General features: G+C 39.7%; 1 protein-coding gene across 5 annotated transcripts in view; it reads left to right on the top strand.

The window, feature by feature from the left end:
* Positions 1-5,947: 5,947 nt before the first annotated feature.
* The window catches only part of ATP9B (ATPase phospholipid transporting 9B (putative)), a 165,419-nt gene continuing 146,878 nt past the window's right edge, over positions 5,948-24,488 (top strand). For all 5 annotated transcript variants that reach the window (XM_080610367.1, XM_080610365.1, XM_080610364.1 and 2 more), the window contains exons 1-2: positions 5,948-6,052; positions 20,922-21,095. In XM_080610367.1, coding sequence (XP_080466493.1) covers positions 5,958-6,052; positions 20,922-21,095 — 269 coding nt within the window. In that variant the 5' untranslated portion in view covers positions 5,948-5,957. The remainder of the gene's footprint in view (positions 6,053-20,921; positions 21,096-24,488) is intronic.

Genomic DNA, 24,488 nt, shown 5'->3' with positions numbered 1-24,488 from the left:
AGCTCTCTCTATTTTGTATTTTTTCTGCTCCTTCACTCTGACAGTGTAAGAATTTATCTGGTTTAGTCTTCCTTGCTCCCTTTAGCTCTTCCTATAAAATAGGATTCTTTCTGTGTTGTTGTGCTCAGGTTTTAACAGTGGTTTTTTTCCCCCCTTTTTAAGCCTCTAGGTGTCTTCACTGATTTCCAATTTGCTGAAAATTTGAAGACAGATACTGAGCTGGTTTCCACGATTAAAATGGAAATTCAAGGGGGTTTGAAGGATGAAGTTAGAAAATACCTAGTATAAAAGTAACGCAAATTTTATATCATGTATCATTACGTGAAGCTTACTGAAACTAATTTCTTTTGGTTTATATTCAGCTGATTTTAGAATCACTTCCACTGATTTACTCCAATATAACTGATTTTATAATTTGGCTCCAAGAAGGATAGTGTAAAATGAATTAGCTTCAAACTGCCTTTTGTTTCCCTCTCCCACCTCACCCCCCTTACCATAGCCCAGACTGGGTGCATAAACAGGATTAGGAGGGAGGGAGCACTTAACCTTGAATATTTACAGCAGAAGTAGAATGGTAGTGAAAGTATAAATTATTATAAAATGCCCTCTGGGGACACCAGGCAGAACCAGTTACAGATAGGTTCTGCATCTGTAGCAGATACATGCAACAAATGCAAAACAGTTTCCATGCCAGCTCATTCCTAGTTAAACCAAGAGTTCACAAGATCCATAAATCATAGGTTCTGGATCCCTGCCACTTGTTACAAATGCAAAAAGATGCAAACAAGAAAAAAGGAAAGGATGCTACAGAAGGTTTATTACAGAATGGTGTTAATTTTCCTTATTATCATAAATTTATGTCATCATGATATTTAAGTGACAAATGTTATTTAGCCAGTACTTAATATTGAATGCAAAAATATTTCTTTCCAGAAATGGTTTTTCATATAGCAATATAACAACTGCCCAAAATTCCTGACTAGCAAAATCTGGATCAAAAGCAAGTTTATTCTGTGACCTTTCAGGATTTTCAGGAAATATGATTTTTAAAATGCATGCATATCTGCTTTTACATTAAAAACCCTTTAATATAAATTTTAAGAATTTTCTTTACAAAATGTATAACAGGATTAGATGATAATCTAAAGGCAGAACTGAATGACACATGTCACACAAAAGTCCCTGCCCTAAAAAGCTTTTAACATGTGATTAAAAATACTGATATAAAAAGGCAATTGGAGTGATCAAGAACCCGAGATTGTGATATATTTCCAGCACCTGTCTTAACTGCAAGAGAATGTATATTGGAAGTAAGCAAAACTGCATGGATTTAAAATTATAAATATTCCATTTTGTCATTTTCTTGGCAACTGATTTACTAAAAACCTGTCATTTTCTTCTTCTTAGAAAGCTTTCTGGTTCAAAGCCTCTCTGCACACAGGTAACAGTGAAGTATTTATCTTTTAAACCCTTAAAGTAGTCATAAATAAAATAACGATCTACAGAATACATGAGACTCAGTAAGAAATCAAGACTCTAAAGGCATTCATGGTTCCTAATGACTGTCCCATGCTGGGGCATTTACAAGTCTGCCAATAATAAAGCTTTTATTACATATTCTAGACCATGTATTTTTCCATACATACGGAATTTACAAATATGTACACATAACTGACCAACAATGGAGATACAGTCCAAATAATGTGGTAAATAGACATATAATCAAATAACCGGAACAAAATATCTGCAGAGGCAAGTTAGGCTACTTAGTTGTGAAGTATGTGATTTCTGTTCTCTTCAAAAACTGTTCTGCCACAGGCTTGAATCAAATAGAAGTCTTGAAGAAATCACTTTAATTCTCTTGGCCTCAGTGAACTGCAGTAACTGCATTAGCCACATGAGGATTCTGAAAAATAGCTGTTAATATTGAAACTATAACATTGATAGATATGCAGAATTGTAGTAACAAGGACCATGAAAGCACCTAGGACTGGCATAATTGTTATGAATTATCGTTGTGAAGTTCCCAGCAACTGGAAAAAGGGAAATATAACCCCCATTTTCAGGAAGAGGAAAATGGAAGACGTAGGGAACTACAGACCAGTCAGTCTCACCTCTGTGCCTGGCAAAATCTTGGAGCAGATTCTCCTGGAAGGCATGCTAAGGCACATGAAAAACAACAGGGTGGTTGGTGACAGCCAGCATGGCTTCACTAAGGGGAAATCCTGCCTGACCAATTTGGTGGCCTGCTATGATGGAGCTATGGAACTGATGGACAAGGGTAGAGCAGTTGACATCTACCTGGACTTGTGCAAAGCGTTCGACACTGTCCCACATGACATCCTTGTCTCTAAGTTGGAGAGACATCAATTTGATGGATGGACCACTCGGTGGATAAAGAACTGGCTGGATGGCCGCACGCAAAGAGTTGTGGTCAATGGCTCAATGTCCATCTGGACACCACTAGTGAGTGGTGTCCCTCAGGGACTGGTGTTGGGACCCGTCTTGTTCAACATCTTTGTCGGTGACATGGACAGTGGGATTGAGTGCACCCTCATCAAGTTTGCCAATGACACCAAGCTGTGTGGTTCGGTTGATACGCCGGAGGGAAGGGATGCCATCCAGAGGGACCTCAACATGCTTGTGAGGTGGGCTGATGCCAACCTTATGAAGTTTAACCATGCCAAGTGCAAGGTCCTACACCTGGGTCGGAGCAATCCCAGGCACAGCTACAGGTTGGGCAGAGAAGAAATTCAGAGCAGCCCTGCAGAGAAGGACTTGGGGGTGTTGGTTGATGAGAAAATGAACATGATCCAGGTGCACTGTGCACTCACAGCCCAGAAAGCCAACTGTATCCTGGGCTGCATCAAAAGGAGCGTGACCAGCAGGTCGAAGGAGGTGATCCTGCCCCTCTGCTCTTGTGAGACCTCACTTGGAGTATTGTGTGCAGTTCTGGTGTCCTCAACATAAAAAGGACATGGAACTGTTGGAACAAGTCCAGAGGAGGGCCACGAGGATGATCAGGGGACTGGAGCACCTCCCGTATGAAGACAGGCTGAGAAAGTTGGGGCAGCCTTCCAGCATCTGAAGGGGGCTGATAAGGATGCTGGGGAGGGACCCTTCATTAGGGACTGTAGTGACAGGACAAGGGGTAACAGGTTAAAACTTAAACAGCGGAAGTTTAGGAGGAAGTTCTTTACTGTAAGGGTGGTGAGGCACTGGAATGGGTTGCCCAGGGAGGTTGCGAATGCTCCATCCCTGGAGGTGTTCAAGGCCAGGCTGGACAGAGTGACACTGCCTTGGGTGACATGGTTTAGTGTGAGGTGTCCCTGCCCACGGCAGGGGGGTTGGAACTTGATGATCTTAAGGTCCTTTCCAACCCTAACTATTCTATTGATTCAATGCTGAAACTTTTCAGGGTTGCATTTGATTATTAAAACAAGTAAAGTACAACCATCACTGCAGAGCAGGCAGGAGGCAGGCAGTACCACACCATAACCTACTATGCTGCACGTGAGACAGTAATGTGCCCTTGCAGCAGTCTGCTACACATACCCCAGGCAGTCCTAGTAAACATATAGCCAGCAGTACAAGAAAGGAAGTGATTCTTCCCCTCTGTTCGGCAGTTGTAAGACCATTATCTGGACTACCATGTCCTGTTTTGGTCTTCTCCTTATGAAAGGATACTGTCATTGTGGAACGAGTCTATGAAAGGGTGACCAAGATGGTCAGGGGGCTGAAGAACATGATGTGTAAGGAGAGGCTGAGGGCTCAGCCTGATAAGCTTGCAGTAAAAAAGGCCAAGAGGAAACTTTGCGGCTGAATACAACTATGTAATGGGGTGGTACAGAGAAGATGGAGCTAGACTTTTCTCAGAGGTGCATGTTTACCATATGAGAAGCAACAGAAACAAGTCAAAACATGGGAAATTCTGATTACTAATAAGTAATAATAAGTAATAAGCAACTTCTTTATCACAACACTGCAACAGGTAGCCAAGAGAAGTCACGGAAACACTGCTATCCTTGGAGGTGTTCCATACTTCATTGCACATGTCCCTGAACAACCTGGTATCAAACCTGGTGTCTTGGAGCAGGGGCTTGGTCTAGATGACATCTGGACATCCCTGCCGACCTAAATTACAATCCTATGATTATGATCCTATAATTGTATATGATCCTATAATTGTAATCCCTCAACTTTATGCTTATCACAGTTACAAAGCTAATTTCTGTCATTTTGGAGTGCAACCCTTCAAGTACCCAGCAAAGTCTTGCCACATGCCCAGCAGAGAGATTTTCCCCTTTTATTCTCACATGAGCCTTGTGGCTCCTGCTTAACTTGTTCCTGCTCTCCAGGTTCAAGTGTTCTCTGTTAGTGAGTTCAGTAGCCACATAATGGGTTTAAAGTCAAAATAATGCTTAGAAATTTGCTCTTGGCAAGCTATCTTAAGCATTCTATGAAGTGAAGGTACTTCATAACCTTCACTCCAGCAGACAGGCACATCCTTCAGCACACACTGTGTATTGTGATGCCTCAGTACTGACCATTACCCCTTGTTCTAAGGTAGAAGGTATGTTCTAACATACAGAAACATTTCAGTCTGAAATGTTCGGGTTGTAAGAGCACCTTCATTTAGCATTGGCTTGTATAACCCCCGTATTTGTGAAATATTTCATCATGCCATCATATTTGAAATTAGGAAGTTTAAGGCATTTTGCAAAATGACTAGTGTACAACTAGGCAGTGAAACCTGGCTTCCTACCATACTATTGTTAAGAAATATGAAATCTTCTGTTGGAAAGATGACCCCAGCAATTTACATTATTGAAGGGAAGCAAAAATTATCAAGAAAAGCTTTTGCCAATTACCTTTCATTGAATTTTGTGTTCTGCACTTTGGACATATTTTGCTGTTGTCCTTCAGTGGGAATTTCTTTGAATGAAAATTTTTCCTTGTAGATGCTTTTTGATTTTTTATTGGATTCTTCTTCTACCTTGAATATCTATTGAGAAAGAAATACATTTTCCTTTTCTCTCCTTTTGTGGAGTCTTTCATATTTGTGATGGTGTAAGGCCCTTTGTTCCCCACAACACCTGATTTCAGAGGAATATCGAGGGATAACATCCTACAGTAGGTCTATGAATACATCTATCTTCCGAACCAGTCTTTGTTCTGGTTCTGGTCACTTGTGTATTGATCTTTCCCCTGTGAGGTCCCACAGACAGGTTCATTATCCAGCTTACAGAATGTCTATTTCCACGTGGCAATACCTCTGGCCCACACAAACTGTCTCTTTTTAATGGCAGGGAACAATCACTGTCAATTCACAGCACTTTAATTTGTTCTTGCCGATCACATGAGTATCCACTGACATCCAGCATGGGTGACAGCTAGTCATTGCCACACAGGAGATGGAAGGGGACCCTTCCTAGATCAACTTAAAAAGTATCAGGCTAACTGAGGAAAACCGCTTTGGGGTTTGTCTCCTGCAATTCCCATTCAATCCCTGAACTCTGGGGTTCCTGTGAAATACCCGCGTTCCCCATGCTGCCAGACCTGCGGATCCCACCCGCACAGCCTCCCATGGCTCACCCGGGTGGTACTCCAAGAGGTGAAAAATTAAACTTCACCATCCTCAGCGAAGGCCCGGGGAAGCCCACACGGCCGCGCCGCACCCCCCAGGCCGATCCCAACTGGGGACCGCCACCAGCCGTTCCGCCAGGCACAGACTCCCCCCCCGTCACGAGAACGCTCCGTGGCCACGCCCCCTCGCCGTGACTCCGCCTCCTTGTTTATGCTGAGGCCCCGCCCCGCTGGCGTTTCCTTCCTCCTCAGCTGGAGGTGGCCGTGACGTCAGGGGTTCCGGCCGCACCTCGCGGGCGGCGGGGCGGGGGGAGGAGGAGGAGGAGGGAAAGCGGGCTGGCGCACGGCGAAGGGGGGGGGGCTCCCCCAAGATGGCGGACCAGATCCCGCTGCACCCGGTTCCGCGCAGTACCCAGCGGAGAGCGGCCTATTACACAAGCGCCGCCACGGCGCAGAGGCACAACAGGTACTGGCAGGGGCGGTGCGCAGCGGCTGCTTTTCCCTCTTCCCTCCTCCCCGCATCTCTAGGGGCGGGCGGGGCGGTGTGTGCCTCTCACAGCCCCGTGGCCCTGCGGGGCTCCAGGACCGCCTGCCCGGTCTGTGGGGAGGGTGGGAAGGGGTAATGGCCCCCCTGTAAGGCCGAGAAGGGGGGTGCCGGTAGTGTCTTCGTCTTCCAGGCCTCCGCGGCCCTGGCCGCCCCCTTCGGCCCCCGTAGGGGAGGGCGTCCCGCTCTTCCCTTCGCTCGGCGGTGAGGTAGGGCTGTGACGGCGGGCGGTGCCGCAGAGCCCCGCAGGAGGATGCGCAGGGCGTCCTCCGCCCCGCCGCTCCCGGCGCGGGACCCGCTCCTTTAGGTGCGGCCTTCGTTTCCCCGGCCCGCGGGTCGCCGCAGACAGTGGTGCGCTACTCAGGTGCCTTGGCAGTAGTTCACTTACGAGCGGGATGCCGGCGTTGGTTGGGCTATTTGGGCGTCGTTAGTAAACATGCTGGGATGTAGTTACTGTGTATTAGCGCGGAAGACGTACTAGAATGTAAAAAAATAACTTCAAATTTCTTGAAATACACTGTATCGGGGACTAAGCAATTTGAAGAAGCCAGTTTAAAGGTTTGCCATCAAATGAAGTTTTGAGGCAAAGATTGACTGTTTTGCTTCCCATTTATTCGGAATAATTTCTAGGTATATTGTTGTGAACAAGGAAAAACTTAGTTCCACAGTTTGGGTATGTCCATTGGGCAGCACTCTTACAGTGGAGGGTAAGATTATAGTTACTTGTTTGAGGTTTTTTTCCTCTTCTCTTGTTTTTTGTAGAACATTGTGGACACAAGGACTGGAAGGAGCACTTGTAGGATCTCAAGTAAATGGACTTTCTAAAAACAGAGTAGTTGGTGCTGTTGTTCTAATTCAAATATGGTGGTAAATCTCTTTCGTCACTAAAATGTATTTAGTTCTTCTTCCAAATGGAATAACTAGCAGAAAAGGTAGCTTAAAGCTGTGCAGAATAGGTTTGGCTTTAAGTACGTTGTATTTACTCTTAAACTGGATAAAAATATTTTTTAATGAACACTAACAAGCTCGTAGGACAGTTTGCCGTAGTAGTTTTCCTCATCCCGCAAGTACTTGAATGACTGAAAATTTGTAATATGTTTGTCCTCTGTTTTGAGGTAAGGCATCATTGTCATCATCTGTTCCTCAGAGAACTAAAGCAGGGGAAGCTCTTCTTGGAATCTGTAAGCCTCTCAGTAGGTGTTGTGCTTTGGAAGAATAAAGGAAAAAGGAGAATTATGTAGGCAAGAACTTAATGCGTACCATAAAAGGTGGTTCTGTTGAAGGTTACCTAAGAGTGTTTTGGTGATCTGAAAAATGCTGTAGATGCGATGGGCTGAGTTCATAAATCAGGGAGATGCACGGGTTTATTGAAGGTATGTTTGCAGGCAGCAATTATGGTTATTAATACAAATACTTACGCCTGGCTTTATAAGCAGATTTGGCAAGCTGTAAGATCTAGCAGGAAACTACCTACTACTACTAACATTATGGATCTGCTTCTTCCCCTCTGTCTTGTTTGACCAACATAACTCCAGGGTTGTGGATTGAATTATTTCTAGTTCAGATTACTTCTTTCAGAACTATGATCTTACATAATGATACATAGAATCATAGAATAGTCAGGGTTGGAAAGGGCCCCAAGATCATCTAGTTCCAACCCCTCAGCCATGGGCAGGGACACCACACACTAAACCGTGTTACCCAGGAGTCCATCCAGCCTGACCTTGAACACTGCCAGGAACGGAGATATTTAACTTACTGATCCTCCACACAAATGATTATCTGTTATTTCCATTACTTATGTTCAACTACTTGTATGTTTATAAAACCTTTAAAAGTTGACAGGCATATTTATTATGTTTCTTTATTTTGAACACTTCATGAAATAAACTCTTTTGAGGTTTGAGAATGAGAATTACATACACTAACTACTCACTGTAATACTTTATTAAGGCAAGTTGAGTAGGTTGGTCATTCTCCTTCAAAAATACTGTGCCCTGGATTTGTGAGAGCACCTGTTGGGTACTTTGGAAGGTGTACTATGGACCTGTAACCAAGGTGTGGGAATGCTTCTGTAGATTCTACCACTGGTGTCTTGTGTAAGGTCAGAGAGGAAATATAGCAGCGCAGGTAGTCGAACTGCAACTCTTCAGTCTTACAACTCTAAGCTTGTGATTGAACTATAACTCCTGTGTCTTTATGAATGATTCATCCTGCTTTTCTAATCTTTATCTTCAGCACAGACTTTGAAGAAGCCTTGCATTCCTGTGGAAATTGCAGCAAAGGTCCTGATGTTGCAGATGCTTGAAATGGGTGTTGAAGTGAAGGCACTGATATGCAGAAAGTTACCGCATGTATATATACATGCAGATTCAATTCATACTTCCAGAGATGTCTAGAAATAATCACAGATCAAAATATTACAGAGTTGGTATGTCAGATTTTATCCAGTACTGTGGTTTCTGGACCTTTAAGAGTCTTTGACTTGGTGTGTTTTATTTCTTCAGTGAAGAATTTACAGTCTTTTGAAAGGGTTATACACAGATCCTTAACTTCAGTGTGTTAGTGTTTTTTAACTCGAGTTGATTGCCTTTCTACTGTGCAGCATCAGTTAATACAATTCATTGGTTGTAACCTTTAGGGGCCTCAAAGCTAATTTGTAAGATGACTTCTTTTTCTCAAGCTAAGCAGTCTGTAGAAGTCTTTGCCAGTGTAGCTGTAGTTTGCTTTGCAGTGAGGACAAAGACTTTCTCATTCAGTTGTTTTTCTTATTGTGCTTTGTGCTTTTGAGATTATTTTGACAGACTGATAGCACATTATTTAAAAGCTGGAATATGTTTTTCCTGCACACCTAAAGAAACTTAGATGATACATGCCTGAGATTGTACATTTCTGCATAAAATTGTAGCCATTTAAGAACCATGAAATGTCCCTTCATATACTTCATGTATAAACATGGCAAGATTAATATATTTTATATATTCACTTTGTATACATTAAGGCCTGTTAAATTTTAAAAATATGTATTAAATGTTATCTATGGTTTAATGAACCTATGCATCTGTTCTGATTTTATTATGTTTAAGAGCAATTTATTACTTGCAGTATAAATTCAGGTTTTATATCTTCTGCCTTCTGCTATCTCAGAGGGCTAGAGAACTGGGTTTGTGCTACTTCTGAAAACTAGGGAAGTCTATCTTGAAGCAAAAGGTTGTTTATCTTCAAATTAGTAAAAAAACCCCTGTTATTGTTGAGTATATTCATCTTGAATAGTTGTAGATGTACTTTGTACATCAGCATGAAGGATCTGTTATCTAGAGGAAAAATAGCTGCTGCTTTTTGTTTGCATTGTGAAGGGAAAGGAGGACCAGAGAACATCCAGGATCACTTTAAATGTGCAGTGAGACTTAACACACTTGTTTTCATGTTATACTTGTATTTGTCATCATCAGCTCCAGAGTAATCAGCTGCTGAACACAGGAAGTAAGTTAGCTGTGCTGTGCTTATGTTGTCATGTGAAGTTGATGGAAGGAAAATGTGAAGCTGGTGGAATTATAAAGCTGATTAGAAGTTATATGGTGATCAGCCTTTATTTATGCATAATCAAAATATCTGGTTTGTTCTGCTGTCCTGCACTTGCTGTTGTCAGTATATGCTTGTATTTGGCATAATAGGGCTGAGGTGTGAAGTGTTGGGACTCCTTAGCTAGTATCAAAAAATCAGGTTTTACTAGTTGTGTCTAATATTCCATATGTTCAGTTGCACTCCAGGTATTCAGAAAGGTGATGTCGCGAAGTACACTCACTCACTGGAAGGAATCCTCTTGCATGGTTATTGGTAGTATGTATGGGTCACAGTAGTGTACTTACGAATGACCACGCTAGATAGATAGGTGATTGCAGTATGACAAGTTGTGGAACAGGTCAGCTGCTGATCCTTGTCTCTGTGGTTTGCTTACTGATAGAGCAACTCTATATTAAGGCAACTGGCTGTAATGTTATTTCTGAATTCTCGTAAGTCATAAGCAAAGAAGAAAATTGCATAAGAAGCAAAAAAGAACAAAATAGTAGGGTAATGTGTCCTTTGTCCAGGTAAATGCAGGATACTTGTTGCTTGACAACTGGTGGATCGTTGCTTATTTCATATAAAGTATATGGGGGGGGGGAAAAATCTATTCCAGGCAAAATGGAATGAAGTCTTCAGAACTCAGTTTACTGAAAATTTACATGCTTCCCTGATATGGATGTTAAACAAATTTTCATATTGCATAAAAAGTAAGATGATTTAATATAGTATTACTGTTCTGATGCTTTTCATTTAAATGAAAGCTGTTCCCAGCAGTCCTTCTGGTTACGGTTTCTCAAGGTGTTTGGCTAGGTTTCACAGTGACCCATCAAAACCGAGACACATAAAAATGTCAGTGGATAATACTAGATGCATGTACAGTGGTCTGTTTAATTTCTGGCATTGTCTGAAGTGAGCTTTATTGAAATACTTTGTTACCTAGTGCCTGCTTTCAGTTCTTTTAGAAGCACATGTCCTAGTTCTGAACTACAGTGGGATTTTCATAGTTCAGATGTTATTCTTCATATTCCGCTGGTGAATTATATGCCAGTTTTCTTAGATTTTTAAGTGTAATGTCTAAGAATGAAACTAATAGGACCAAACATTTCTTGTGGAATGCTGTTTACAGAAAGCACATAACTTCATTGTAACTGTGGATCTGTAAAGTCTTGCAAAGTGTCCATAATGTTTCAAAACCCAAACATTTATATGAATCAGCAGGGTTTACTTGTTGCATGGGTTGTATGCAGTTATACTTCCAGTTTCTTGCAGTTTTTCTCAAAGTGGTGTAGTTCCTGTGAACCCCTTTCCCTGAGTACTACTGCATGTTTAGAACAAAAGTTCTTACAATATTCGGGCATAGTTTTACAGATTTCATTTTAATCTGTTTTTCTCCACCACACCTGTTAATTGAACAGCTCTACATATTTCATTCTGAAAGAGTTTAAAAATGACAAATGAATCTGATGGATTGACAATATTAACATTAACTTGAATTTTAATATAGTTTCTGTGATAAAGCATTCTGAAGATGGAACTAAATTTACTTCTGAACATCTGTTTTAGAACTGTTGTTGCAAAGTGACAGTAACTTCTTCAAACATCTGTTGCTTGACCAGAGCAATAAATTGTTTCGTCCAGAAACATAAGCTGTAAATGTTTGGGTTTTGTTGGGTTTTTTTTGTGTGTGTTGTTTTTTTTGTTTTATTTTTTCTGTAGAAATAATATTGTTAATGCTATTATTATGACCATATGCTTTATACTCACAGAAATTTATGAAAGTTAAGCAACTGTGGGAGTGTGCAGGAGTGGGTACTGCTTGTTAATTGCCTGCATGTGTACTGGCACTTGCTCATAGAGCTGGTAACATCCTGGTTCCTAGGAACTCTGATTTAAACAAAGCATCACGTCTTTTGGCTTTTTCGTCATGACGCGTGAATGCAGAACTGTCAACTTGGTGGATGTGCCGTTACAGGTTAGTCTAGCCTGCTTCTCTGTAGGGCAGAAATTTTCTTTGCTGAAGGTAACAGCTCAAAGTGAGATATGAAGACAGGCTGAGAAAGTTGGGGCTGTTCAGCCTGGAGAAGAGAAGGCTGCATGGAGACCTCATAGCAGCCTTCCAGTATCTGAAGGGGGCCTACAAGGATGCTGGGGATGGACTCTTCATTAGGGACTGTAGTGATAGGACAAGGGGTAACAAGTTAAAACTTAAACAGGGGAAGTTTAGATTTGGTATAAGGAAGAAATTCTTTACTGTTAGGTGGTGAGGCTCTGGAGTGGATTGTCCAGGGAAGCTGTGAATGCTCCATCCCTGGCGTGTTCAAGGCCAGGTTGGACAGAGCCTTGGGTGGCGTGGTTTAGTGTGAGGTGTCCCTGCCCACAGCAGGGGGGTTGGAACTAGATGATCTTAAGGTCCTTTCCAACCCTAACGATTGTCTGATTGTCTGATTGTCTGATTGTCTGATTGTCTGATTGTCTGATTGTCTGATTGTCTGATTGTCTGATTGTCTGATTGTCTGATTGTCTGATTGTCTGATTGTCTGATTGTCTGATTGTCATTGGTTGTTACTGTGATACCAAAACCTACAAATGTTACAGGTTCAGCCAGTACTTGCTAGAAGTGTTGTAAAACTTTGAATAGCCAAAAGTTGTATTCTGGTAAGATTTTACATTACAACTACTAATAGATAGATGTTGAATTACATTATAGCTACTAATAGATACTAATTGGTTGTTACTTTTGTACTCGGGATGTTGTATTTGTATAACAGTGGTTGAGTGCATATTTTCAAGACTCTCTCAAGTTATGAAGTACCACTAGTTTTTAGAAAAAAGTTAGCAGTGAATTTGTTTTGAAAACTTTCTTCTCAGTTGTATGCTCTGTGTCCATTGTTCATGTATATTAACGTTCCTGGATTGTGCGTTGCTTTGTTTGCTGAAGACTGTATTCATAGGTTAATACTGCTCGTTGGAACTGGCACATGATTTAGTATAGGTGTAGATTCTGAGATTTTTGCCTGGGACAAAGATCAAAGTAGTTTGATATATTGAACTTTTGACAAATAGCCTTGCTATGTGGTAATGTTTTCAGAGCTTTTATGCCATGTGTGGTGTCATTGTTATTTTAGTTTCTGTGGCTTTTGCTTTTCAGAGCAATGTTAGATTTAAGCATGCAGGTAACTAACTATATTGTACACATAAAGAGCTGCTCACAAGAGCAACTGTAAAATATTTTTATGTACAATGATGCTTTTATTGGTGTCATACCTGAGAAGTAGTTTGTAATACTTTGCAGACATTCATTTTCGTGACACAGTAATTAATTTCAGTTTTTCAACTTGAAATTGCTTAGGACTGTGGTAGCTACTCTGATATGAAGTGTTCTGATCAGTAGGCAAAAAAATGTTTGAGAACTTCAAATTGCTATGGCAGATGATGCTGTCTTTTGCAATGGGCAGGTGTGACTGCTTGTGCAGTAGAATAAACTTTGTAAATGTGTTTCTAAGGTTGTTCATGTTTAAGCTATTGTTTTTCCATTGCTTCCTGGTTTGTGTCTAGTATCTAAATACAGTGATTTGTGTTGCTTGGGCAGGGCATTTGGATTGCTAAGAACAGGGAGAGAAAACAATTGATTGGGCTACAATGTCAATAACAATATCCAGTGACAGTGATAAAATGGCCCTGTTGTTGTGATCAATGACATACCCTACTAATTAAAAATAGGGTTCTGGTGAATGTAGATGATGTTTCCTCAGGTTCTGCTGTGTATTTAGGTATTTCTGGTACCTATTCGTTAAATACAGAGACTCACTCATCTTGTCCTGGGTTGAAAAAGATCTTATATTAGGATATGCATAGTGCTTGGTAAGGTAAGCAAAGGGGAATTAGAAAGGGTGCCTTTTTCATGAAGGCTTCATTATGCACATGGTCTGAATTTGCTTCATCTGTATACAGCTCTGGTAAGGAAGTGTGAGGTGAGAGAGAAGGCAAATAGCATTCAGAATATATACGTGTCTGGTAGAACCTCAAGCTTTAGTATCTCTGATTCAAGCAATTTTTTATAAGCTCCTAATAAAAGGGAGCTGCCTTGGTAATAGCTATGTAGTCTGCTTTTAGACCTTTACTGCAACAGATGTAAGGGTTTTTTCCCCTAGTTCTACATGGTAGATGCTGCCAGCTTTTTTGTTTCATTTTTATAACAACTGTTGGAATACTGTGGTTAGTGTCATTTTCCTTGTAGCTGTCCTGGACACACCTGTCCCTGAAAATTCGAAATATGGAGTAGTTTTTGTGTGTGTGTGTGTGTGTGTGTGTGTTTTGGGTGGTTTTAGTTTTTGTTTGGGGGGGGAGATTGTGTTTTATTGGGTTTTTTTTTTTTTGATTTAGAGATTTACCAAGTAATACTGATTAGGGGTGTGCTTGGATTAGAGGCACAACTAAAGCTAAACAGGAAGAAATAGTGGCAAGCTTGAACCAATTCTAAAAACTTTTGAAAGTTTTTCTGTGTTTTTGAGGAAGAGGTTGAAGGAAATTACTTAAATTTTATGCTCTTACCTGAGGAAGCTTTTCCTGTTTTCTGTTTCTATTGTATTCTAGGAACAGCATCATTCTCTGTAGCTTAACTGAATTTACTGCTCTGTGAAGCATAGAGGTGTTTGAAATTAGAAGGAAGAAGGAACTTACAATCTCTAGAAGTGCAGATGAATATTTAAAAAAAAAAAAAAAAGATTTTTCTCAGGTAGCTTCTAGCAAAGCTATTTGTTTTATGGAGACACTGGATATTTGGATAAAAGGAGCAGTTACATGAAGATAAATTGTATACCTATAGGCATAGTTATGGATGAACATACATTCTTAATAAAATTTTTTCTGCTGCTGTGCAGAGTTTCCTGGGTTTTTTTATTTGTCACAGGACAGGATTTGAACAATTAACATCAGTGGTACTAGGCAGCCTACAGCAGTTGCTGGTGGTTTGTCTTTTAAGAAACAATTCTTGCTCTTTATATAAATACTTGTGTCTCTGTCTTCATTATTTCTTCTACTGCATCTCTGCATTTTGTCAGTCTCCTTCTTTATCCTCAGACTGGGAATGTGTTCATCTGGATTACCCCTTGGAGGAATTGCTGGGGGTAGGGCAGAGTATCGCTGAGACAGACTGTTTACTCCCTCTGTCTTTTCTTTAAATCATGACCAGAAGCAGAGGGAGTCCTGAGGCTGGCAGCAGCCACTGAGCAAATCACCAGTGTTTGGTGGTATGGGACATGGTCATAGTGGCAAGCTGTGGTAGCACAACTGTCAGTAATTGGTCTTTCTTAGCTTTTCTACTCCTATGCTCAGCTGGAACTTTTTCTTCTGCTGCCTGTCTTCAGTGCTACTCTGCATCCCACAGCTGTGTCCTATGTCTGATTCCTGTGTAGACTTGTGGCCACAAATTCTTCTTTCGCTCACTAGGTTTGAGAAATACTGCTTTAGGACATTGGCTTTGTTTTTCCTTCTTGTGAATTATAGTATATAGCGCAAGTGATGAGTGACAAGGAAACAGTATTTATGCAGTGTCTGACACAGTGTTTCTGTCTTACCTTGTTTTTTTTAGTAGGCAGATAGAAAATCTATCATAGATACTGCTTAGATACTTAAATCATAGATACTTCTGCTTGTCAAATGTGTAAAATCAGAAAAGACATGCAGTCATGATAGCCTCATCACTTGCATCTTGCTGCAGCCTTGAGCATTGCTCTTTTAGAACAATGGAAAGCTGGCAGAAAATACAGAAATAATTGCAGATGTAAATAGTAATTATTTACTATAAACTTATTAATAAATTTACTAATAGTAATAATTATAATAAAGGATATAAATTAATTCAAATGGTTTCCATTACCAATAACGGCACCCGTGGAACTCTGCAGCTGCATCTACTCTGGGAAACAGCCATCAAAGTGCAATAGTGTAGGTATAGCTGACTTGAGGCATCACTTTCACAGCAGATGTTTGTATCAAAATTTCATTTAAAAGTATTTAGTGTACACGGTTTCCTTTCACTTAAATCTCTTAAATTATATTCCTGATAGCAGTCAGATTTTGTTGAAAGTTGTTTAATATTAATGTTTCTTTTTCCTTAGGAAATTGTATTTTTGTCAAGATGGTTGTCTTCATACCTGATTTAGTAGCACTCATGCTGAGAGTTTTGATGTCTTCACTCTGGCTTCTTTATTCATGTTGCTTTCAGTGCTTCCCTATTTTAATACAGGTTTCTAGGATTATACTTAATTGATTTGTCACTCAAGGAAAATCAGCACTTCAAGCAATTAAGTACAGAAAAATACTAGGTAACAAAGACATAAAGATTTTTGTCCTTATCCTAGTTATGAAAAATCCATTATTCATTATCTTATTGTTTTTAAATACTGAAGTACAATTTTCCAACACAATAGCAAAATTGCTTTTGAAACAGAATAAATTGCTTACCAGTTCAGAGGCTGTATTTTGAAGTCAGGATTACTAAACATGATGGTGCTTATGCTCATTATCTTCACTACTTGGTGAAGTTCCATATTTAAAAGTACAAACCCAGATACTGACTGGGGAGGGGTGGAAGTTGTTTATAATATAATGACAAAAAAACCCCTTAAAGGATATCAGTATACTCTGCAAATTTTGCCAGATTAACAAGAGTAGATTTAAATACTTTCCATGTCTGTGAATGTGGTTGTCAGCCAAGTCTCTCTCCTGTAGTTGTCTTGCATTAGCATGTTCTTTCAAGACAGACTTTAACCATGTTTGCTGTGTTACCTTTGTTTGTAAAGGATATTATTTTCTGAATGAGACACTTGTTAACTTTATACAGAAATAAAAGGGATCTTTTACTTTGCAGTATCTTGCTTTATACTCCAGTACAGCTAGCAGATTGTGATTTCACTGGATGGGGTTACAAATATACTGTTAATTGTTTCAGTGTCTAAAAGCAGAACACAATGCAGTGGAAATCTCTGTATTAAAACTGTGGTAATATAATTTGCAAATTCAACCAGGAGAGATTATAAAAGCATTGAATATGAATCTGTTTAAACATAGGCCTGTCTTACTGGAAGTCTTAGCATAAAGTAATGTTGTATTTTTTTTCTAAGCAGTGTTTTAAAATTGTCTAGTTTTAAAATTAGTCTAGCCTGAGAGTAATCCCTATCATTTAGTATACTATGTTAACCTGTAATAACTTACCTGTTTTGTGAAGAGAATTTTTTGTGTAGTGTTTTTTTTCTTAATGATCATTGATAGTAATGGGAATGGAAAACATATTGCCATATTAAACTAACCATCAGATACAGCTGTTGCAAACAATATTTGCTAACAATATTCCCATGGTTGGGAAGATCAACTGTGTTTTTCATGGTACTTTTTTTTAATTTTTTTTTTTAAATGTTTGGTGGTAAGAATTCTGAAAGGATTTTGCATGCCATATTTTAACATAACTAACTTTCTGGGAACTCAGAACTTTTAATGAATTAATGCAGTTTTCTTAGTTTGAAACTTTTGTTGTGTTTTTTGCAGTGTTGTTGTGCTTTTGCATCATTTGAAACAGATGAGGAGTTTTCTTCACAAGCTGTGACATGCCTAAGGTTCTAATACTCAGTTAACTTGCAGTTGGGGTGATCAGGGTGTGTGTATTTATCATTATTCTTAGTTATGCATTATTTTATAATTTGGTCTGAACACATTGTTAATATTGCTTAATGATGTCCCGTACCAGATAATTCAAAGGAGGTGCAGAAATGAGGGCATCACCTGCCAGCCAAATGAGTAAGTGTCTGGCTAATGAGTGGTTAGCCAGTAGTGGGTTTGTTGGTTTTTCTTTGTTTTGATTTGTTTTTTTTTTCTTTTCCTTCCTTGTTAGGTCTTCCTTAGCTGTGTTGATACCAATTTATTACTTAGTCAATGTAAATCTAGGGAAAAGGAAATGGTTTCAAATTTTTCTATTGAATATACAGAAAGTTGAGAAAATGCAAATCCAGTACTGGTGCTTTTTTCATGCTGTTCCAGTTTCAACTGGGATAGAGTTATTTTTCTTCTTAGCAGCTGGTGCAGTGCTGTGTTTTGGCTTTAGTCTGAAAACAATGCTGATAACACACTGATGTTTTGATTGTTGCTCAGTAGCATTTACCCTGATCAAGGACTTCTCAGTCTCTCATGGTCTGTCAGTGAGGAGGGGCACAAAAAATTGGGAGGGAGCAGAGATAGGACACCTGACCCAAACTAGTCAAAGGGGTATTCCATACCACAGCACATCATGCCCAGTATATAAACTGGGGTTGTCACCTGGAAGGGACTGATTGCTTCTCCAGTGGGGCTGGGTATTGGTCAGTGGGTGGTAAGCAATTGTATTGTGCGTCACTGCTGTTTATTGGGTTGTTTTTTCCTTTTCCCCTTTTAATTTTATATTCTCTCCCTTTGTTACTTCCTGTATTATTATTAGTATTATACTTTAGTTATTAAACTGCTCTTATCTCAACCTGCAGGTTTTACATTCTTTCAGTTCTCTTTTCCATCCTGCCTGGGGGAGGGAGGGAAGAAGAGATATGAGGGGTGAGCAAGCAGTTGTGTGGTACTGTGTTACCTGTGGGTAACCACAACACATGCTTAGTTCTGGTATTTATGACGTTACTTTCTTTTTAAAAATACTGGGTTTGTCTGTTAAGATTTCTGGACTGAATATTGTTTGGTGTGCTGTTCTGTGTCTGCAGAACTCCACCCTGCTCAAGCAGGGCTGCTTAGAGCTGGTTGCCCAGGATCATGTCCACACAGCTTTTAAACATCTCCAAGGATGGAGATGCCACAACCTCCTTGGACAACCCTTGCCTGTGCACAGTCATCCTCATGGAAAAAAAAATTCCTGTTTTTCAGATGGCACCTCCTGTTTCAGTTTGTGCTCATTGCCTCTGGTTCTGTGACCTGGCACCACTGAAAAGAGCCTGTGTCGGTCTCTTATGCCACTTCCCGTCAGGTATTTATAGATGTTAACAGGGTTCTGCCCATGTCTTGTCTTCTCCAGGCTCAGCAGTCCCAGCTCTCTCAGTCTTTCCTCATAAGAGAGATGCTGAAGCCCTTTAATCATCTTTGTGGCCCTTCATTGGACTAACTCCAGTATGTCCATGTTTCTCTTGTACTGAGAATCCCAGAACTGGATACAAGAATCTCATGTGTGGCCTCAACCCGTGCTGACCAGAGGGGAGCTAGCAATACTTTGCCTAATGCAGACCAGGATACCAGTAGCTTTCTTTGCAGCAAGGACAGAACACTGATTTGGGTTCAGACTGGTGTCCAAAAGGATCCCCCAAGTCCTTTATTGTCAAGCTCCTTTCCAGTTGGGTTAGCTGCAGCATATTGTGGTATGTGGGGTTTTTCCTCATTAGGTACAGGACTGCACTTCTCTTGCTGATCTTCCTGGGGTTCCTGTCAACCAACTTCTCCAGCCTGTCAAGTTTGTAGGATGGAAGGACAGCTATCTGGCTTGCCAGACTCCTTCCAGTTCTGTGTCATCAACAAACTTACTGAGGGTACACTCTGCCCCATCATCCAGATCACTAACGAAGTTTCTAAATGGGACTGAATCCAGTATGGATCCCTGGAGCATGCTGCTGTTTTGTGCCAGTGATGACCACCCTCTGGGCCTTGATGTTCACCCAGTTTTCAGTCCACCTCACTGGCTGCTCATCTAGCCCCTGCATCTACAGCCTGCCTGTGAGGATTTTATGAGATTCAGTATCAGAGTCCTTACTGAAGACCAAGTAGACACTATCCACTGCTCTCCCCTCATCTACTTAGCCAGTTATTTCACAGCAGAAGTTATTGAGCTGGTCAAGCATGACTTCACTTGAAGTTGACCAAGTCAGCTTCACCATGTTGACTGCTCCTGATGATTTTCTTGTCCTTGGTGTTTCTGGAAATGGTTTCTAGGATGAGCTGTTTTATCACCTTCCCAGGATCATGGTGAGGCTGACAGGCCTCTAGTTCCCTGGGTCCTCTGTCTTGCCCTTTTTGAGGATAGGAGTGGCATTTGCTTTCCTCTAGTCTTTGGTTGCTTCTCCCAGTTGCCATGATTGATCCAAGATTATCAAAAATGGTCTTGCAGTGACACCTGCTACTTCCCCCAGTGCTCACAGGTGCGTCCACTCAGGGCCAGTAGGCTTGTGTATATATATCCAGTTTGCTTAAGTGTTCCCTGACCTTACCCTTATCTTCCATGCTCCAGCCTTTCCCCCTGCTTTCTGAGATCTGTGATTCCTGAAGGCCAGCCTTGTGAGTAAAGACTGAGGCAGAAGGGGCATTCACCATGTCTTGTATAACCAGGTCTCCTGTCTCACTCAGCAATTTCCTATCTTCTTTTTGTCATCTCTGTATTTATTATAGACTTCTTGTCTTTGGCATCTCTGACCAGATTCAAGTCCACTTGGGCTATACTTTTCCTAGCTTTGTGCCTGGATACTTGGACAATGGTTTTGTATTCCTCCTAGGCTACCTGTCCGTACTTCTGCCCTCTGTGCATTTATATGTACTTAGGGGAATTTTCTCACAGAAATATTTAAGTGTTTTGTCTTGGCATAAAAAGCATTCCAGTAGTGTCAGATAGAGGAGGGGAATAGTTTCTGGAGCAAAAGGACCATTGTTAGCTTACTGTTTCCATGGGTCCCACAGGCAAGTCTGTTTTGAATTGCTGAATGTTTTTGTGTAGAATTATAAAACTGTAATGTTTTAGTAATTACAACTAAGATACTGATGAGTTGTGTAGAAAGCGTTACTGAGGTCTGTGCATACAGGAATAGACACCAGGAAAGCAAGTTGAAGAATAGTAAATCTAAAGTCGGTGCTTCCATGAAAAGTTACTCACTTGCATCTGCTGTAAATTTCACCAAGTGAATTCTGTTTCAGAAAATCTTACAAAGAATGAAGTGGAAGCTCTGTATGTACAAATTATATAAGAAATAAGAGTTTCCCTGGAATGATTTATACTGTGATTGACAGTGACTGATTGCAGGCCTTTTTGCTGTGTGACATATTTTTAACTCAAATCAGAATTTCTTGTTAATGTGTTAAATACATGAGATGTTTGGTTGAAAATACCTCTCCAAAAAAATTCCATATGGCAAAAATTCAATTGTTACTTTAGAAGATTCCCAGAAATAAAAAGTGATGTATTGGCTATTTATTTAGCGGGTTTATTTCATTTTTCCAGGTACCAAGTGGAAGATGAGTCCTCTCATTTGGATGAAATGCCACTAATGATGTCCGAAGAAGGCTTTGAAAATGATGAGAGTGATTACCATACTCTACCAAGAGCCAGAATTTCGCAGAGAAGCAGAGGCTTAGAATGGTTTATCTGTGGTGGCTGGAAGTTCCTTTGCACTAGGTTTGTTGCACACCAGTACTCTTTATTAAACTATTAAACAAATTAAGTAAATAGTGACTGTGTAATATGTGCAAGAGTACACAAAACAGTAATTTGCTTGTTGTGCATCTTTTGATTGCTTTGCCTGCATTTTCCCTGTGAGGACGTTACCAGCTATTAATAAAAAAAGTTCTGAAGAACTGCTGCTGTGCACTTATCCTGTCTGCTTTGCTGACTTGCAGGAAAAAGGGAGGCTTTTAAGAGAGATCATGTACTAAATTTGTAGTAATCTGAGGTCCATAGTATGGCACATAAGCATGGTCCTTCCTCCTACTCAAAATCATACCAGGGTAAAGAGCTTAAAGCCCTCTTTTACTTTTGAGGGCATTAGTGTGAGGGCATTGCGTAAGTTGACAATATATAAATTTTATTGATGTGCTGAAAAGAAAAAGCAGATTCAGTAACTAATAGTTAATAAATTCATTAACTGATAGTTAACATTTCAACTTCAAAAGGTTAAAGCGTACATGTAACTGATGGCCTTGGAGTTAATCTCAGCTGGAGTTAGCTCTGGGAATTTGGTTCCTGTTTTGAATTTGTTTGGTTTTGGTTTTTTTTTTTTTTGTGTGTGCCAAACTCTGCTGTATGCAGAATGAATTGCCAGGAAATCTCTAAATACAGGAATTACTGTTAGTATGATTAAGAATCATGCATATTTTTATCTTGAATAATAAAATCTGAGATCAGTCAAGTGCAGTGAGTGTTTTCAGTGAACTTAAATGATGAACACTTCTTTTGACAGATGTCTCTTAGAATTGATTTAGATAAAAGTCTTCACAGGTGTTCTTCATGGCACTTAATAAATCCAGGAAGGCTGCTACTATTGTTTTTACCTAAGCAAAGCTGTATTTGTTTGTGCACCTTTAATTTCAAAATAATTTTGTTATAAAGCTTTGCTATTTGCAGAAAAATAGAATCTGTATTGGTTTCTTTTTTCTATAATGAGTTAACAAAAGCTCATGGATTATTCATTTTATTATGGGGAATAAGTGTTTGGAAAGCCAACGCAGGAAGGTAGCAAAGTTTACAGAAGCATCGTTTGTCTATGTAAATGATTCTTGGGAGCAGAGTTTGTGTTACAGAACTACCATTGTAGTATTTAAAAAAAAAAAACACTTTTTTTTAAGTATTTAAAGAGGCTGCTAGTCTTTTTGACCTGTCTTAGAATTGAGATACCTTTCAGACAAGATACTTAAGTGAGTTCAGCTCTTTAAGTATTAGTGAGTATTAGTTACTGTGATTATGTTCCTGTAAGTTTCATGAAAACACGTAGAACAGTAAAGATGGTACCCTGTAGTTGCCCTGACAAGAGAATTTACAGAGTTTGGATAGAGGCAGGCAATTGCAAGATGAGTTTATGTTGAAACTAATCAACAATAGTAAGAGAATGTCACAAAGTGTCATTAATGCTGAGGATTGCAAAATTTCAAGTTCCTTCTGGCTTTTAAAAATTCATAGGTACATTTCAGCTTTAAATGGAGCTCAGGCCTAGAAACTTTTAAACTTACTAGATACTATGAATTAAAATACTTGAGCCATAACTATGATGGATTTTTGAGCAAGGAAATTGCATTATGGATTCATTATTATGCTGCGTCTTATACATATTTTACTGCTAATATAGGTGGGTAAAAGAAAAGCCCTCCCTAAGAAAGAGACCTCAGAGGAATGACTTCTCCTTTGCTGATTTCCACAACTGAATTTGGGTATAATAGAGAGTCCATTCAATACTGTATTTATACCTAGGGGCATTTTAGTCACATTAATGTTTTCTGTATCAGAAGATCATAGCAGGTAACATTTGATTTTCATGGGGGGAAAAAAAAAAAAAAGGGGGGGGGGGAGTGAGGTGATGACCAGATTCTAGTAGAAGCTTGAAATTTCAGTAAGATATTAGTAGGCAAAGGATAATCCCACAAGAAAGGTGCAGACATCTGCTTAAGAAATTAGCTGGAAGGAAGGTGAATCACATGGTATCTTATCTAGCTGGAGTGGACCAATAGATAAAAAAACTCGGCTTTGGTAACCAATTCTGAGTATGTAAATACCCATTGTGGTGATAGGGAGGTTTTTTATGGGCTGAGAGCACCACTGAAGCTTTGTTACTGATAAAAAGTCCAGGATGTGCAGTGTTAAGTTACTCTTTTTGATGGTTTCTCGTTATAATACAACTTTATGAATTCTTGCTGGGGCTCACAGAATACTAGAGTTTTTGAAATATCTGTTTGCAGTTCTTAAGGTTGCCTGTGATTGTGAGGAAGATCATAAGGAGACCTGGAGGCTGCTGTATTGTCATACATGCAGTTACTCTGCTGTGTAGTAGAACAAGTTACACTGTTTTTCTGTGGCGTAAAGTATCAGTTTGAGATAGAATTGATGTCTTCACACTTGGAGAGGAGCATGTGAGAAAACAATTTTCGTGTGTGTTTGATGGTGGATTATATGTGTTATACAAACAACTGAAAGTTATTTCCAGAAAGAAAAATTGCATTCTTTTAAGTGCAGTATGAGATTAAATACAGCATAGCGGTCTGAAACCTCAGTTCAACAGAATTTAAAATTTCTCCCAGATTTTATGGAAATTAGTGTCTTGTACTTTAGACTGGGTGAGGTTGGCATTTCAACTTCTACACCCAGAATTTCCTTTTGTGCTTTAAACTAAATCGTAAATTTTTCAAAGCTGTGACAGAAAGATGAACACAAAAAAAGGCTAGGTATTTGTCTGGAGCTGAACTCAGAGGGGCCCTGATTTTTTTTGGGTTCTCAGTGGAAGTCTTACGTTTGTGTTCAAAATCACTTTTTTTTGTTTCATTTTTGTTGCAAACAAGTAAACTCCCGCCCCCCCCCCCCACCATGCCCACTATTTTTGGGAGAGGGGGAAAGGGAGGATGGGGTTTTTTTTGTGTGTGTGATTTTTTTTTTTTTTTTTTTTCCCTGTCTTGCAGTTAGGATTAATGTCATTTTTGCAAGAGGAAATTTTCCATCTCTTACTTCGCAGCTTTAGAATTTTATATTCTATAGAGTTTTGTTGCTACATCAAAAACTGGTTTTCAACTGTTTAGTTGAGAAAGTTTCTCCCTTTTGCAAGGAGAAAATATGGAAGGTTCGACAATTCGCTGTACGTTAAAACTGATTTTTGTAAAAATTCTTCAGTTTTTAACTGAAATAGAATAGTGTGAACTGTATTTGCAAATCTGCAGCTCTTTAAATGGTTTTTACATTTGCAAGAAAAAAAATCATAATTAAATCAAATGTTGTCTTTGATTTTGAGCAAACTGAAAGCTTAATTCAACCAGTATAACTTTTTAACTTCAGAAACTGCTTATTTCTTGCTTTCATAGCACAGTTAAAAGA

This window comes from Psittacula echo (genome assembly GCF_963264785.1).
Source record: "Psittacula echo genome assembly, chromosome: 2".
NCBI classification, from domain to species: Eukaryota; Metazoa; Chordata; class Aves; order Psittaciformes; family Psittacidae; genus Psittacula; species Psittacula echo.
The sequence above is the reverse complement of the archived record's forward strand: the minus strand, read 5'-3'. Positions and strand labels throughout refer to the sequence as shown.